Here is an 18007-nt window from a genome sequence, read left to right on the forward strand (position 1 = left end):
CAACTGCTAAAGTCTTAAAAGACAAAAACAACAACAAAAAAACAGGAAAAGGGATAAATAAGGGGCGTTTATATTTGTTCATGTCCCAGGAATAAGAAAAATTGGAAAAACTTAGAGGGGTTATTTATTTTTTTTGCCAAATAAAAGTTTGCCTAAAGAAGGGAATAGATTACGCAGCATTTAGAAAAAAAAAATCCCACCAACTTCTTATTTTACTAAAAAAAGAAAATGATGGAACTAGAGCTAAAGGTTCTTTGGACATGATAATTCCATTTTTCACAAGGGAAAGAAACTGAGACCCAGAGGGGAAAGGATGGGATTACGTAGATCTGCTGATTCTGAGCCAGTGCTCAGAACTAATTATAGTGTGAACACTCAGATTCATAAGAGCTAATTGAATTTATATCACCTATATATTAATTATACCACGATCTATATTAGTATTACAAATTAATGTCCAGAGAAGATGTTGCACATTCTTTTTAGAAAAGAATTTTTAACTTAAAATGCAGGTTTGCTCTGTTTATTCTGAGATCATCTGTGAAATCAGGAGCCTTTCAGAAATGGTTCTACCTAGCAATTTGTGACGTCACCAGCCGATCTGCTATTCATTGGTTATTGAGTTCCGTAGTCTGGTTTCCTTTTTTGGGAGGTGGAGGTGGGGGTGGGGAAGAATTTGGAAGACAGCTAGGGACCAAGAATGGGGGGGAGGGGTGGAAAAAGGAAGGAAGCTAGTTGATGGCCGTGATTCTTTAGCTAGAAAAATCATCCCTGCCTCCCCAGAGATTGTGTTCAGAATCTAAACAGGTGCACAGAAAGTCAAGTTAGGTGACATTGCACACACTTATCAACACATTTTGCAAAAAGAATAAAAAAATAAATTAAAAAAAAGTTTTAGTAGGTGATAGGAAGAATAGTTTACATTTTGCTCAGGTCCTAATAAGGAAAATAGCCTGACTATCATGGAGGAAGCATGTAAAGGATTTGGGGGAGATACAAGTGAAAGCCAGAATTTAGGGGGCCTTGTGTGGTGGGACAATGTTTAGATGTGGATCACAAGACCATAGCTTTAGAGCTGGGAGGTAACTTACAGGTCATTTATAGCATCTTCCTTTTACAGATAAGGAAACTGAGTCCCAGAAAGGTTAAGTGATTTGACCAGAGTGCCATAGGGAAGTCAGTAGTGAAGCCAGGATTCAAATCCAAGCCATCTGATGCCAAGTTATATGCTTCCCACCATCAAACACATCACCTCCTCTTGTTTGAAATAAACTAATCAATAGTTCAACTGGGACTGGGGGAGAGAGTGGGAATGGTGGCAGTCCGGTTGATGGAACTTACCTTGGAGAAGAAATGACACTTGCCCCCTACTTAAAGGTACCCATGGGAGCCTATTCATTCCCTCAGCCTCACCCAATGAAGTTATGAATGAATAGTGATTGATTTTTCTCTAGTTTGGTTCCTTCCCTTCCCCCATTACAAGGCTTGTTTCTCCCCCTTCAAATCCCCTTTAAAAGGAACACTTGGAGACCCTCCAAATTCTCTGGGTCTGGATAGGTGCCCAGAAATTGGTCAAGTAGACAAATCAGAACACGATTTGACTCATGATGTCAAGGAGTTTTCTGAGAAGTTCTCAACCAGGGATGCTGCCAGAATAAACTTTGTACTAGGTCCTCCAGGGGAGACCTGGAGCTGGATAACCTTAGAACCTGGTCAAGCTGAGGACCCAGGGTGAGGCTGAGTTGGTCCAAAGCCTAAGGCATAATAGCCACAATCCAAGGCTTGTGTAGAGGTAAACAGAAGCTCACAAGATTTGGAGTTGGGACCTTAGAGATCATAGGGTCATAGATTTAAAAACAGTAGGGGCCTCAGAGTCCACCCAGTCCAACCTCATTTTTTTTTTTTTAGCAATCAGGGTTAAGTAACTTGCTCAAGGTTACACGGCCAGGTGTTTCTGGGTGGGTGCTAAGTGTCTGAGCCCGGGATTCGATCTCCAGGTCTTCTCAACACTGGAGCTGGTGCTCTTACTTGCTGTGCTACCTGGCCGCCCCCCAACCTCATTTTGCAAATGGGGAAATGGAAGCTGAGAGTCAAGTTAAGTGTCTATGGTCAATGTAGCGATTAAATAACAGAGTGAGAATTTGAACCCAAGTCCTCTGATTCGAAATCCTTTGCTATACCAAGGCAAACCACATTTTTTTAATTGCTAGCAAAAGTGAAGGTGAAGGTATGTTTGAATGGAGAAAGAAACATTCACATCCTCCTCCTAGGGACTGGTGGAGTGGTGGAAAGGACAATATATACCCCTCTAAGATGATCCCCACAAATACTTTCAGAGTGGAGTGGATAGACTCCTAAGCACCACAGTCTGGGAGTAAAGTTAGTTGTAGTTCTTATTCCTGAAAACACAGGGGAAGTAGAGGAGTGTGGGTCATGCACATACATACACACAAACATGTATTCATATAGACTCATATACATGAATAGTCCTAGCTCCCTCCACATGAGTGCTAGGCATTTAAGTGAGGCACTTGCTGGCCAGCCAACAACTAACCATTACTAATAGATAGGGTTGGCTGACGGGGAAGAGAATAGATTCTGCATCTGTCCTCCTTCCTTTTTCTAACCCCTGAGAAGTTCTGCCCCCCCTTTTTTCTATAAGGTGGACAAAGGGGGCAGTATCTTCCACCCCCAAACTAGACAGTGACCCCAAAATGATGTGAGTGCTTCTGTGGCTAGTCAATCAGAGAATCAGATAGATATGATGTCAGCTGTAGACAAGATGGGGATTTTGAAGAAGCCAAAAGGGTTAGTGTGTTGGGAAGCTCAGATGGTTAAACAGAAGTAACTAGATAGGTTACCGAAGTCATGATTTGTGGCATGATTAATAATTAAAAATTCGTAAGACTTCATAATTTTGAGCCACCTCCAAAAGCAAAAATCTCCATAATATATCCCGAAGAGGTTGCCCAGCCTTTGCCTAAGGGCCTTTAATGAGGGGACATATCCCTAGACTAGTTGGAAGGTTGACCTAAATGACAGGGGAGGTGCTTACGAACAAGCACTGGTTTTTGCCTTTCTTCTATGCCTATTGAGTAGCAAACATTAAATAAATCCTTGTTGACTCTGAAATCCCTCCTAGTTCTGAAGTTTTAGAATTCTGTGCAGAGGAAGGTTGTCTTTCTCTGTTTCCATCATTTGCCAAGTCCTCGCTCCAAAACTTAGGTTCTCTGCTGAATTTCCTACAGTAAAGTTTGCTTGGTTTTATATTTGAGATGTTTCCAGCTCCTGGGGGGGGGGTGCCGAAGTTCCTTGTCTCTCTAGGGAGGGGTGGGCTGTGTGTGGAGCAGTCTTTGGCACTGTTCACAGTGTCAGTTCTGATGGCCTTCCTGGCCTTAGGTTGCCTATGATTCCTCCTGTAGGGAGAAAAGGGAACACCTGAGAGTGGGCTTCTCCTGCCACTTATCTCCAAGCCTTCCCTCAAATCCAGTCACAGAATATCAGAGCTGCAAGAGACCTTAGACAGCATCAGGTCCAAGGGTTCTTAACCTGGGGTCTGTAAACTCATTTTTAGAAACACATAAATGGGTTGATAGCTATGATCTAGATGGAAAACTGTATTTCAATATAATGGGTTTCTTCTGCAATCCTATATATTTATATTTTATGATTTGAAAAATATTATTTTGAAGGTTTTACCAGATTGTCAAAGTGGTCCATGATACAAAAAAAAGTTAGGGAACTAAATCTAGTTCCACCTTCTTCAGGAAGCCTTTCCCATCCCTTCTTAATTCCAGCGCCTTGCCTCTGTTAATTATTTTCTAATTATCTTCTGTGTATTCGCTTTGTATATATTTGTTTACAAGTTGTCTCCCTCATTAGACTGTAAGCTCTTAGAGGGCAGGAACTATCTTTTGCCTCTTTTTGAATGCCCAGCATTTAGCACAGCGCCTAGTACATAGGTGCTGATCCATGTTTATTGATTGATTGCTGGTCCATTTCCCAGGACCATTTATGACAAGAATCCCCTCCTCCCTCCTGTGAGGATTTCAGTTCCTCACAGCTCTCTCCCCCTCCCTATACTTCTCCTTTCCAAATATCACAGGCTCTTCTCCAGCCCTCCCCTCTCCATTTCCTTCCCTTTTCTCATTAATTTGGATATCTCTACCTTCTTTAAAGAGGCTGGAATTTTTCCTTTCATTTCTGTACTCTACCTTGACCCCTCCTCTCTTCTCACTCTGCCATACAGGATTTAGCCTTTCTTCACCTGGCTGAGTGACTGAGAAGAGAATGGCCTACAGAGGGAAAATATCCCCATCCATATTCTAGGATCCCAGGACCTTAAAATCAGATCATCACAATATGTCTGGATGAGAAGGGACCTGTGAGGTCACTCTTGTCACACTGCAGAGGACAGAGCCTGGAGGTGACAGGACTCCCATCCAGGTCTCTAGATTCTGGCATTCAGGGCTCCATTCTTCCTGATCCCTTCCTCCTTGTTAAGCATCCTCTCTATCCTAGCAGGTCCTGCAACCAGGGAGCCTTTTACACGGGCTTTTCCGTGCTGATTGCCCTGCTCATTGCTGGACAAGGTGCGACCATCTACTTCGTGTACCAGCAGCAGGGGAGGTTGGACAAACTTACTGTCACTTCCCAGAATCTACAACTCGAATCTTTGAAGATGAAGCTCCCTAAGCGTGAGTCTGCTTTTCTTCTTTCCCTCTCCTCTGCGTCCCTACAGTAATAGTTTAGGGCAGAGGTGGGGAACCTGAGGCCTTGAAGCCACATGTGGCCAAGATTCAGTTAAAAGGACTGCACTTGTGGCCTCAAGGTCTCAGGTTCCCCATCCCTGGCTTGGGGAAATGAATGCAAAGTCATGAACAGAGAAGAGTGCCCTCATGAGGTTGGGGCCTGAGTATTTTCTGTGACTGCCAAACTCCACCTCTCTTGACCTGACCTAGGACCTGGAGCCCCTATCTAGGACTCAACTCTCTCTTCCTCTTGCAGCCTCCATTCCAGTGAACAAGCTCCGAGTGGCTACGCCCCTGCTCATGAGGGAGCTGGAGCCCCCGAGCCTCCCATCTGTGGTAAGGGTCTCTCAACCCCACCACCTCCCCTTGGAGGAATCTGATTGGATGAATTGATGGAGAAGGGGCTGGGTTAATGAGGAATTTGGGGGCTGGGATCAGAGAAAGGTTAGGGAGGTTACAAATAACATCTGACTATTGTGGGGATGCCTGAGTGGGGGTGGGAGGAGGGTCGAAGGAGAGGGGGATCTAGCACCTCTGGGAGAGGACAGTTCCAAAGGATATTTAACAGGTTCCATTTAGTGGTGAGGAGGGGAAAGTTACTGTTTCTCTGTCCAATTGTGACAGACCCCCGGGAGTCAGAACCCTCTCCAAGCAGTTTCTCATTTCTTCCTTATTTCTAGCCTCATTACTTTTCCTTTTCTATTACAGGACTTGACCAAGATTGGAAATAATACCAAGGACCAAGTGAAGTACCTGTTACTGGTAGGAGATCCATTATCAGCCCGTCTTTTACTCCCACCTAGGCTGGGGACCTCGTTCCATTCTTCCCTATGAGGACTGACTTACTCATCCCCGGATCCATTACTCACTCCTCTTTAGTGAATCGCTTAGGAGAAGCAGAGTGTCAAGGGTTTATACTTTAGTGTGGATCAGGTCTTCCTACACTGGAGGAAAGAAGTCAAGTGAATAAGAATTTATTAAGTGCCTGCTGTATACTATACTGTATGCTGTGCTAAATGCTAGGGTACAAAGAAAGGCAAAAACAGTTCCTGCCCTCAAGCAGCTCACATTCTAATGGGGAGTACAACATACAGACAAGACATATACAGTGTAAGCTGGGAGATAATTACCGAGATTCTAACTGAGTCTTGAAGGAAGCTGAGAAAGCCAGGAGGGGAAGGTGCAGAAGGAGAGAGTTCCAATCGTGGGGAACAGCTAATGAAAATGAATGGAATCGGGAGATGAGAGTATCATGCTCAAGGCCAGGATACTTGTGGGACAGTAAAGCCCAAAAGGTAGGAAGGGATCAGGTGTAAAGGAATTTTTACATTTTTTAAATACAAAACACAGGATTTTGTATTTTATCATGGAAGTAATCAGGAACCATGGGAGTTTATTGAGCAGGGGAGTGACATGGTCAGATCTTCACTTGTGGAAAATCATTTTGGCAGATGAGTAGAGGAAGGACTGGAGTGGGGGAAGACTTGCGGCAGGGAGACTAACCAGAAGGCTATTTCAATAGTTTAGGTACGAGGTGATGAAAAGAGGAGGGACACTGTCCTCTCTGACCTTTCATTAACCTTCCCTCTGATTTCCTGGCTTCTTGTAGCAGTCTGACCCCAGAAGGTCTTTCCCTGAGCTGACCCAGAGCTTCCAGGACAACATGAAACAACTGAAGAAAAACATGGAGGCCAAGAGCTGGAAGGTTAGGGATCCCTTATCCTGATACTTCAGAATTACAGCTGGGAAGTGGGGGGGAAGGTACCTGGGGAAAAATTGGGCTTTAGATGGCTAAACCAGACCATCGAGGATTTCTTTCCATCTCTCCGAAAGAAATGGTTTCCCTATCCTCTGATCAAATCCCTGCCCACCTCCCACCCCAAATTCCAGTGAACACCCTCTCCACCTGCCCCTTCACTGTCCCCTTGGGGTAGGATTGTGTGCTATAAGGGGCTTTTGAATCTCCGAATGGAACTGAAAAGGTGGTTCTCTTTCCCTCTCTACATTCCAGGATTTTGAGAGCTGGATGCACAAGTGGCTTCTGTTTGAGATGAGCAAGAAGCCCGGTAAAGACAAGGCTGAAGAAAAGACTGAGCCTTCCCAGAAAGGTATTAGAGGAAGGACGTTGAGGAAATCCTAGCAAGAAACCTCTGGGAGTTTCTTCTAACACCCTCAGCTAGTACTGCACGTACACCCTAATACACACATTTAACAAGTGAATTCTTCCCAGCCTGTGGGCTTAGGTATTAAGACAGGGGGCGGACTGAGAGGTAAAGGGGATTTCCCTTATAGTATAGAGGGGAATGGGTGGGAAGATATCTCGGGTGTTTCCACCAGCTTGTTAATTGTTCACTTGACTTGAATTTTTCCCATGATTCCATGCTTATAACTCTAACATTCTTCAATCATCCTGGTTCATGTGGCTACAACATTGGCAATTTAGAGACCACTTTGCTCACCATTTCACAAGGTAGTAAGGGGTGTAAGCATTACTGTCACTCCAATTCAGGACATAGAATTTTGGAGTAGGAAGGGGTCTCAGAAGTCTGATCCCTGTCTGAAGAGGAATTTCTTTTACAACATCCTTGACAAATGGTCATCCAGTGTTCTCTTAAAAGATCTCCAGTGAAGAGGAACTCACTACTTTTAGTCCTAGAGTAATTTTCCATTCTTTCTACATCCAAAAGAATGTAGGCCTTCTGATTCCAAGTCTAGGGTTTTGTTACATGGCTGGAGTAGGGTCTATTTAACTGAACTCAATCTTTATTAAATGCCTACTATGTGCAAGGTCCTATGCTGTAACCTGGGGATATGAAGAAAATCCAGGCCTGTTCTTCTATGATCTTTTCTTTTCTGGGTCTCAGGTTCTGTTCTGTAAAATAGGGAGACTTATTCACCATCATGACATTGGTAAGTAAGAGATCCATAAAATGAAGAAATTGGACTATCACAGGAATCAGAGAGTTGGAGGGGACCTTGGAAGCCCTGTACATTATAAGAAGCTCCTCTACAAATTTCCCCCCAAATGATCATCCATTCTTTTCTTGAAGATCTGTAGTAACACCGGACAATCCATTCCACTGTTGGAAAGATAATTGGTAGTTTGTCCAACACGTGCCTCTTAGCAGCTTCCATCTTTTTTATGTCCCTTGGAACCAAGCAGAAAGTCTAATTCTTCTTTCATATCACATCTCTCCACCAAGGATATCACTATTATGGACATAGTTGAGTGTCAAAATATTACCCAGAAATGAGAAAGCAGGTACATGGGTCTTTAGTCACTTGAGTATATGTCTCCCTATTTTACGCTTCACTTGATGTTTGTAGTCACTGAATGATCTTAAAACACAGGCACCTTTTTTGGAGATGAGCCTTTAAGGATGCTTTTTGCTCTAGTGGGCAGACTAGCATAGAACATGATGGGCTCTTAGAGCCTCTGCTCTGCTCAGTTGTATAGATGAAGATGTGGCTGCTTTGGAGAATCACATGAATTTTCTCTATTCAGATTGGCATCAAGTATACTTTAGCTATGTGTACAGACCATTTTGTAGATATGATCAGACTGGATGAACTTTGGGGTCCCTTTCAGGTCTACAATCCTATTATTTCCAGAGAAGAGTTAGGGTTCAAAATGCCACCATTCACCTAATCTTTCTGTGGTCACTGGGTTGTTCTTAGCCCCGTCTATGCAGCAGATGCCACTTAGATCCTAGTGTGGAAGGTTCTGGGCCACTCGTCATCTGGGCTCTTCTTGGTGCATGATTCACTTGGCCCTAGTGCGAAGCTGAATCTCCAGTCTGTAGAATTTGAGGCAGGGGCCCTTGAGTGTGAGCAACTGAGCCAGCTCACCATGTGTCTCCCAAACCTATTGCTTCAGTTCTGACCAAGTGCCAGCTTGAGGCGAGCCGTGTTCCCCCCGTCCACCCGGGCATGTTCTGCCCCAAGTGCGACGAGAATGGCAACTATGAGCCTCTCCAGTGCCATGGCAGCACTGGCTTTTGTTGGTGTGTCTACCCCAATGGCACCGAGGTCCCCCACACCAAGAGCCATCAACGCCATGACTGCAATGGTAAGCATATAGTATGGGGGTAGGAGGTGCCCTTAAACATACCACCATTGCACGGTCAACCTAAGGCTATCTTGTCTTTCCAGGAATCCTGATGCAGGGTAGTCTTAATTCACACACGCACTCTCTCATTCACTCTTTTGTTTATCTGTCCATCCATCTATCCAGCACTCATTACTGTGCCCCGGTCCTCATGGACTCAGGCATGGCACTATCACAGGTTTGAAAATCTTTTTTATCCCCTGGGCTCCCTTGACCTCCTTTACAGTAGGGTGAAGGCCTAGTCCCATGCTGGGTCAGTAGGGAACAAGTTGCTTGTTCTACTTTCAGCTCCCTTGGAAGGTGAGGAGCTGATTTCCTCTGGACTGGGTCTTCCTAAGCAGGTAGGTTAGGGGACCAAGGCTGGTGTCCTCAGACTCCTGCAAAGCTGTCCCTAACCCCAACTGACTAAACTGATCAAGATGGGGAGAAAGTGGAGGGTACACAGTAGGAGTGGAGGGAGGTGGGGCTCCTGAGTTGTGAGGACTTAACCTTTCACCTCTCTTTCTCTCCTCAGCAATGATCTAAGAGCAATAAAAACTGCAAGAGCTAATCAAACAGTCCCACACCTACAAACTGCATGGCTGCCTGCCGCTTGAATGCTCCGTTTACCCAACCCCAGGATCCATCCGTCTGTCCATCCCTTCCTTGTCTACTTCTCCTGCCCCTCTCAGTCAGAAATTCCAAATCCCATTTTCTCTGGGGCTCAGGTTAGACCCTCAACTTGATACTCAGGATTGAACCACCTGCCTATGAACAAGGGGCAGGGTTGGGACAACCAACCTGCTCCCTTGACCCATGATGGGGAATTGAATCCCCCCACCCACAGCCCTCCAGAGCAGGCACCAAACAATCTACATTCTGGGGTGCAGGGGAGATGTAATCAAGTCAAACAGATCAACTTCCCTTCTCCAACCCAAGACCCTTCATTCCACAACCTACTCCTGTTTCTCTGTAGCAGTATACAGCAACCAAGCTTCTTCATCACATTAAATGGGGAAAAGTTGGGAAGGGGTGGGGGATGTGTGGGCGAATTCCTTTCCTTTTTCTTGAGTATTACTGTCTAGCTTATGCCTCCCTCTCACCCCAACATCCTCCAAGTAAGAAAGCTGTCTTCATTTGCTATCTCATCTGCTTGTAAGGAACAGAAATTTCACATTAAAATAAAACAAGGTAGGAAAGGTAGGAAAAAATAAAACAAAGTAGGAAATGGAAATGGTGTCATGTTTCTTTTAGATTCACTCTAAAACACTCAAGAGCCCAGTTTAAGGGCTCTTAACCTGGGGGAAGGGAGTCCATGAACTTGCTTTCTAAAATGCTGTTGTAATTATCTCAATATAATTGGTTCCCTTTGTAATCTTTTTTATTTTATAAATTTAAGAAAGCATTCTGAAAGGATATCCCTAAGTCTGTAAAGAGATCCATGACCCAGAAGCTAGGTGGCACAGTAGAGAGAGCATTGGACCCAAAGTCAGGAAGACCTGAATTCAAATGTGGCCTCAATCAGTCAGCAAACAATTATTATAAGCACCTTCTATGTGCCAGGGGCCATGCTGAGAACTAGGGGTACAAAGAGGCAAAAAGCAGAACCTGCCCTCAAGGAGCTCCCAATCTAATGGGGGAGGCACATGCAAGCAACAAACATAAAAACAAGTTATGTAAGGGATAAATGAACATAAGGAAAGCCCTGGAATTATGAGGGGTTGGGGAAGGCTTCCTGTAAAAGGTGGGATTTTAGTTGGGACTTAAAGGAAGTCCGGGAGGCCAGTGGCCAAAAGTAGGCAAAGGAGGGAGAGCATTCCAGGCATGGGGAATAGCTAAAGAAAATGCCCAGAGTCAGGAGATGGAGAGTCTTGCCTGAGGAACTGTAGAAACTGGTATAACTGGATCAAAAAGGACTAGCTGGGGAGTAAGGTATAAATGGCGGCCTGGAAAGGCAGGGGAGGGCTTTGAATGTCGGGCAGAGGATTTTGTATTTGCTCCTGGAGGCCACAGGGAGCCACTGCAGTTAACTGAATAGGGTGGGGAGAGGGTAGGATCTGCACTTTAACAAAATCACTTTACTGGTTGAATGGAGGATGGATTGGAGGCAGGCAGGCCCACCAGCAAACTACTGCAATAGTCCAGATATGAGGTGACAAGGACCTGCATGAGGGTGGTGGCAGTGTCAGGGGACAGAAGGGGGAATATTTGAGAGCTGTTACAAAGGTGAAATCAGAGACTCCTATTAGCTGAGTGATCCTGGGTAAGTCACTTCATTTCTGCCTGCCTCAGTCTTCTTATCTACAAAATGGGGATAATAACAGCATCGACCTCCCAGGGTGGTCGTGAGGATAAAATGAAATATTTGTAAAGCACTTTGCCAACTTTAAAGTACTATATAGATGTTGGCTATTTCCCAACTCCTATTTTACAGATGGGGGTGGAGGTCCAGAGAGGGGAGATGACCTCTCTAGTTCTTGACCACAGAGGTAATTAGGGAAGTGGTAGAGATGAAACTGGAATTGGGGTTTCCTGGTTTATAGTTAAGGTTTCTTTTTATTATGGAAGGACATATGCTTAATAAAAAGCTTCTCTCTTTTTGCACGTGATTTACATGTATTACTTAATTTGAGCCTCACAATGATTTTGGTAAAAGTGGGTACCCTGAGTATTATCCCTTTCTTATAGATGAGGAAAACCGAGGCTCAGGGGCTCCACATGTATCTTGCCCAGGGTCACACAGATAATGTCAGAGTTGGGATTATTTTTTCTCCTAAGTCAATTTTGTTTCCAGGTCCCACTGAGAAAGCAAGAAAAACAAAACCTGTTACAAATGCACTTAGTCCTCACTTCCACCTTCTAGAACCCCTGGATTTAAACGGGACTCAACTCAAGCACCGTCTTCTATATGAAGTCTTCCCATCTCTTCTCCTTCCATTCCAGCAGCAGCGCCTTTCCTTCTAGAGCACCTTGCGCCTGTTTTATAGGTATCTATATATGGACACATTATCTCTACATGCTAGAGGATAAGTTTATCTTGGTATCTTCCTCACCTAACACAAAGCAGTCACATAAGGGATGCTTATGAGAGAACCAGAAAAAATGGAGAAATCTTGTTTTGACTTGGGGATGAATTCTATCACCTTGATGAAATTAATCCTCAAGAAAGGCAACTGATAGAGCATACAGGGCCTCTATTTCTGGACACTGATAAAAGAGGGTGGTGACACATTCAAATGCTGGATTCTTTCCACAGTGGAACTGAGAAACCTGGGTTCCTAGTTTGGACCCCCTAATTCATTAGCTACATGGCCTTGGCTAGGTCACTTCCCTCTGTGGGCCTCAGTTTTCTTCTTACAAGATGAAGATGAACAACCCTTGCGTGTCTTCCTCACAAGCAAGGAAAGACCACAGTTTGCTTCAATCCCCCTAGACCTGAGAACAAGGCAAGGAAATACTGGATGTTTTTAATATCTGTAACACAGGGTCTCATTAAGTTTTAGGGTTGGGAGAGCATCCAGCCCTCAGTTCCTCAGCAGGAATCTCCTCTGTAACATCCCCCCAAAATGGACAAACAGCAATGGGGAGTTCCCCTTCTCTCAAGGAAGCTCAATGAGCTTTTGAACAATTTCAAATATGTACTAACTGTTCCTCCTAAAGTAAAAAATAAACCTGCATCACTGGAATGTTTTCCCATTGGTCCCTGTTCTCTCCTCTAGGATGTGAAGTTTTGCCTTAAGTCTTCTCTTTTAGGTTAAACACTCCCATGTTTCTTTAATTTATTTTCCATTCCATGAGCTCTAATCCCTTTCCCAGCTCTCTGGCCAACGTCCTTCCTCAAAAGGGGTCCTCAGCACTGGACTGGATCTACTCAATGAGGTCTTTCCAGGACAGGCTGTGGGAGAGAGGGTGAAGATTATCACCTCTTCTGCTCTGGAACTAGGTTTCCATCTGGGATTTTTCATATTCCCTTTGCATCATGGATAGAATCAATTGTTTCTTATGTGAACTGCTGAAAGGCAACATGGCATGGTGTACAGAGTGATGGGCCTGGAGTCGGAGGGCCTGGTTTGAATTTAGTGGCTGCAGGCAAATCACTGCACCTCCGAGACTCAGTTTCCTTACCATAAATAGAGACAATAAGCTCTGCGGTACCTGCTTCAAGGGGCTGTGAAACTCAGTTGAGATAAACTGATGTAAAGTGCTCTGTGGGCTTTAAAGATCTATGTAAATATTGGCCATTGTCATCAGCTTGTACACGAAAAAAAAAAAAAAGCTGGTGCCAATGTAAGCACGCCTTTCTTCTGGCTGGGATATAAGTGTTTCTGTCCGCTACCTCAATGCATTTAATAGACTCTCCCACCAGTTACAACAACCAGTGTGGGCCAGACCTCTCCCCACCAACCCACGCACAGCAGTCAGGGACTCTTCCACACCAATCTTTTATTTGCAGAGTTACTTATAAACAAGTTAGGTAAAAAGTTAACAGACACAGGGAAGCCACTCAAGGACAAGTCACTTGCTGAAGACTGAGAGTCCATCGGAGCCCTGTCTGTCCTCAGAGGTGACAGCGGTGGCACTCCCCAGGTCTTCTACAAAAAGTGGGGAAGGAAAGGTTCTTGAGCCAAGAAGTACCAAAGGCCTTTAGAAACAGGAGTGTCAGTGGGAGAAGGGGAGAAGTCTCTCTTTTAAAAAAATACTGTACATATACATATACATATATATATATATAAATATTAGACATAATCTCTATGGAGATCACTCAATTCCTTAGGGACACTTCTGAGAGCGGCATGCTCTCTCTCGTTACCCTAGTGTGCTCCTTCGGAAACACTGGCTCGCTGGTCATGCTGGGATTTGGTTGGGTTCTTCCCCCAAGTGGGAGATTGACACAGACATTCAAAACTTGGCAGAGAAATCCTAGAGGAAAGAAAACACATAAAATTTTTAGGCTTTTGTATTCTTAAAAACAGAACAAAATGGAGGAAAGACTGAGCTTATCCCACTTTGGCAAAAAAAAAAAAAAAAGAGGGGGGATGGGGCAGCTTGGCTAATTTTCTGTTTTTATTCCTTATCTTTAAATCCACATCCACAAACCCTGACCTGGCCCCTCCCCCTTGCCTTTCCCAATCCTCATCCACACGGCAGTCCTTGTTACAGGGAAAAACAACCCACTAGAAAGCAAGAGCAAGAACCTAAATGGCTAAAATGATACTCCTTGCAAAGGAAAATGACATTATTTAGTCCAGTGGAAATCAGAGCCAACAGCCTTGAGTGGTCTGCTCTTCTCAATTATGTGAGAGAAAAACAAACATCTCCAATTGCTAGGGCAGATCAGGAATTCAAAAAGAACAAAAATATATCTCTAATGGGCAAAAAGTCAAAAGATTATGGACAATTTACGAGAGGGAACACAAATGGTAAATAAACATTTGGAGAATATATAAAAAAATTAAAGAAATGTGAATTAAAACAACTTTGAGGTGCTATGCAGCATCCATGTAACTAACTGGCACAATTAATTAGAAAATCTCAATGTTGGCATGGCTGGGGAAAAACAGCTTATGGTCACATTTGCTGGTAAATGGCAAATTACAAAAACCTTTCCGGAAATGGTTCTGGCAACGAACTATAACGTTTACAAAAACAATCACACCCTTTGACCCAATACTCCCAACTACTGGGACCATATCCTGAGTTATCAGTAAGAAAAAAAGGTCAAAGATATATTTGACATCAATTTATAACTGAAAAAAAAAAAACTTGGGAACAACTTGAATGCTCAACAAGAGAGCAGCAGCTACACAAATTATGGTATGGATCGTGATGAGTTAATATAACAGAATATGACAACGAGCTTAGATTCGTAAACACGTCATGCAGGACCTTTATGAAGTGATGCAAAGCAAACAAGGTACAACAGAACTCACACTAACTCCAAGGCAATGAATAAAAAAAGGTCAAGGAGGCCCCCGAGAACTATCCCACAAGCTGTCCCTTACGTGTGACGCATCAAAACGCACTGATTTGGGGGCAAACAGTGGGTTTAATATTTAAACACACAAGAAAGCAGAGTAAGCTTCTGGGCCCACTCTGCTTCTGGCCAGAGTTCAGGCCCTCTGCTGGGCCTCCTTCTAGGGAACTCCAGGGGCTCAAGGGTCTGTGATCCGGGACCATAACACCTGGACTAGGAAGTATGGAGAGGGGTCCACTACCTGAGAAGAAGCATTTTCTGAGGAGGGCAGAAAAAAGCCTACTCTCCACCCAGTGATGCCCACACTTGGAGAAGTGAACCAGAGTGTGTGCATGGAAGGTCAGCCTAAGTGGAGTACACAGGACAGGAAAACTGTTTGTTACCTGATCCTTCATGCCTCTCAGTCCACTTGTTTAACTTTCTTTTTCTGTAGAGAGAGAGAGAAAGGAGAGAAGCATGTAAAAGTCATGAAGGCTGAGGGGCAGGTTTTCTATTAAATCTAGGTGAGGACAACAGCGCTGCTTAACATGGATGAAAGAAGTGCTGGAGGGGCGGCTAAGTGGCATAGCGAATAGAGCACCAGCCCTGGAGTCAGGAGGACCTGAGTTCAAATCCGGCCTCAGACTTGAAACACTTACTAGTCGTGTGACATTGGGCAAGTTGCTTAACCCCAATTGCCCTCCAAAACAAAAAAAAAGTGGCAGAGAGGGAATCCAGATACAACAGACCCAGGCAGGCAGGCAGGCAATAAGCCACTCCTCGAGCCTTCTTGAAGAAGTTTGTGCCTTCAGAGGATGTGGTGACACTCTTGTTTTTCTCTGCCCTGGATTCTTAAGTCTTTTCTCGCTGCGGTCAGCTAGGACCTGCTCCTACATGCACTGCCCACACAAATGCAGGACCCTCACAAAAGTACCAAGTGCAGAGAGGGAATGAATGGGGGTAAATTTAACACAAGTATTTACTAGGCCCCTTCTGTGTGTAAGGTACCACGCTAGGTGCAGGAATGGGGACTGGACCTTTAATTTTCATTGATACAGAGCACTCCTAGATGAGAAAACTCCCACTGTCAGTTTAGGCTGGCACCTTCTCTAAATCTGTAGTCTTAGAGAGTTCCCTCGGGCAACGGTATCAAACTCAAACAGAAACGGGGGGGGGGGGGTTCTACACTGAACAAAAGCATCCCTGCTCATCATATACTGACTCAGAAAACCACCTATTAATATCACCTATTTTTAAAAAATTAATTTCATTAAATATTTCCAAATTACAGGTTTTTTTGCTCTTTGGAGGACAATTGGGGGTAAGTGACTTGCCCAAGGTCACACAGCTAGTTTTTGTGTTAAGTGTCTGAGGCCGCATTTGAACTCAGGTCCTCCTAACTCCAGGGCCGGTGCTCTATTCACTGCGCCACCTAGCTGCCCCGCAATTACATTTTAATATGCTTAGCTTCCTGAGTTCAAATCTTGCCTCAGACACTTAGCAGCTGTGTGACCCTACTTGCCTCATTTTTCTCATCTGTAAAATGAACTGGAGAAGGAAATGGCAAACCACTCCAGTATCTCTGCCAAGAAAACCCCAAATGGGGTCATGGAGAGTCAGACACAACCGAAACAAGTGAACAACAGCAATGACTCTACCACCTCGGGGAGCACTGAGGACCACACAAGCAGCATGTATCAGAGATGAGATGTGAACCTAGCCTTCCTGGCTTCAACAAAAGTTAAAATGAGACAGTCCCTGATTTTACACTATCTATACCATTTTATATCTATATCTATCCACATACACATATTAACTGATATATTATTATTATGATGATGATATATATGACATCATATACTATTTGCTGCCTTCTGGTACTAGCGGCGGCAGCAAATACATGCTTCAACAGCTGTCTAAAACAGTGTCCTTCCTGGAAGGTCTGGACTCACTGACCCAGGCTCCATGACTGTGTGAAAGAGTCCAGCCCTTACCAGCCATGAGGCCTTGAAGAAATTATTTTATCTCAATGAATTATATCTTTCTTATCTATAAAATGGAGAGAAACATGATATGGTATGAAGGTTCTTAAACTGTGAATTTATATTTATTATTTCTGAAACTATTCAGCATAATTGGTTTTCATTGTAATCCTTTGATTTTGTGTATTTAAAAACATCACTGTGAGAAGGGACCCACAGGTATCATCAGATTGCCAAAGGGACCTAGGACAAAATAAAAAAATAAAGAAACCCCGATATAGTGGAAGGTATACTGTGTGGAGCCAAGAGACCTAGATGTGAGTCCTGCTTCTAACATTTACTTTTTGTGTGACCTGACACAAGTTGTTTTCTCCCTCTGGGCTTGCTTCCTAATCTGTGAAATGGGGACACTACAGCTAGCACTCTCTATAACTCGTAAGATTAGTATAAAGAAAGGCCAGGTTAAACCCTAGAGCACTGTGTGTGTGTGAGCTATTATTATCAAAATAACAGCAGTGCTAGAAGAAGGAGTTTCCTCCCTGGGAATTACCTATGCCAATGAAACCATGGGTCTAGTCCAAAAAGATATAATATTAAAATAGGGATAATGATATTGTACCAAGGATCTCATAGGGGTATTGTGAGAGCTCAATGAGATAATAGGTGCAAAGAAATGCTACCTATAATTACCAGCTGAGTAGAGTCAAACACCATACCTGAATTTTCCTCTAACAGAGCTAAGAAATGAATGTGGAATGTGAATGGAGTGTGGTGAGGACAATGTGGGGTAGTATAAACAGAGCTGGAGTCTGGGGGACCCTGGTTCACATCCTATTTCTATTATTTACTATCTGTGTGATGACCTTAGTCAAACTACTCCCCCTAAATTACCTCAATTCCCCTTTCTTTCTTTTTTTTTTTTTAAATAGATAAGTTTATTCTTATTTATTCTTTTGCTTTTTTGGAGGGGGAAGGTAGGGCAATTGGGTTTAAGTGACTTGCTCAGGGTCACACAGCTAGTTTTTTGTATTAAGTGTCTGAGCCTGATTTGAATTCAGGTCCTCCTGACTCCAGGGCCGGTGCTCTATTCACTGCGCCAGCTAGATGCCCCTCAATTCCCCTTTCTGTAAATTAACAAGGATGAGCCTTGGGAAGTGAGGTCCATGGTTTTTATGACACTATTCTAGTTTTTTTTTTTAAAGCAATTGGGGTTAAGTAACTTGCTCAAGGTTAC

General features: G+C 43.8%; 3 protein-coding genes across 11 annotated transcripts in view; 1 reads left to right on the forward strand and 2 right to left on the reverse strand.

The window, feature by feature from the left end:
* CD74 (CD74 molecule) overlaps positions 1-10072 on the forward strand; it is an 11787-nt gene extending 1715 nt beyond the window's left edge. Inside the window, exons 2-9 of one of the 2 annotated variants that reach the window (XM_069102591.1) lie at positions 4522-4697; positions 5008-5087; positions 5460-5513; positions 6361-6456; positions 6763-6859; positions 8629-8820; positions 9148-9200; positions 9374-10072. In XM_069102591.1, coding sequence (XP_068958692.1) covers positions 4522-4697; positions 5008-5087; positions 5460-5513; positions 6361-6456; positions 6763-6859; positions 8629-8820; positions 9148-9200; positions 9374-9379 — 754 coding nt within the window. In that variant the 3' untranslated portion in view covers positions 9380-10072. The remainder of the gene's footprint in view (positions 1-4521; positions 4698-5007; positions 5088-5459; positions 5514-6360; positions 6457-6762; positions 6860-8628; positions 8821-9147; positions 9201-9373) is intronic. The other variant, XM_069102592.1, reaches the window with a different exon arrangement.
* Positions 1-18007, reverse strand: part of HNRNPH1 (heterogeneous nuclear ribonucleoprotein H1) — a 329511-nt gene that overhangs the window by 177062 nt on the left and 134442 nt on the right. The window lies entirely within an intron of this gene.
* TCOF1 (treacle ribosome biogenesis factor 1) overlaps positions 13267-18007 on the reverse strand; it is a 63002-nt gene continuing 58261 nt past the window's right edge. Inside the window, exons 16-17 of the mRNA XM_069102729.1 lie at positions 15196-15239; positions 13267-13758 (exon numbers count right to left, since the gene is read on the reverse strand). Of these exons, the coding sequence (XP_068958830.1) occupies positions 15213-15239 (27 nt within the window). The 3' untranslated portion in view covers positions 13267-13758; positions 15196-15212. The remainder of the gene's footprint in view (positions 13759-15195; positions 15240-18007) is intronic.

Source organism: Petaurus breviceps, unplaced genomic scaffold (genome assembly GCF_028583685.1).
Source record: "Petaurus breviceps papuanus isolate PSGF00001 unplaced genomic scaffold, PetGlider_PUasm1.0 551, whole genome shotgun sequence".
Classification (NCBI taxonomy): domain Eukaryota; kingdom Metazoa; phylum Chordata; class Mammalia; order Diprotodontia; family Petauridae; genus Petaurus; species Petaurus breviceps.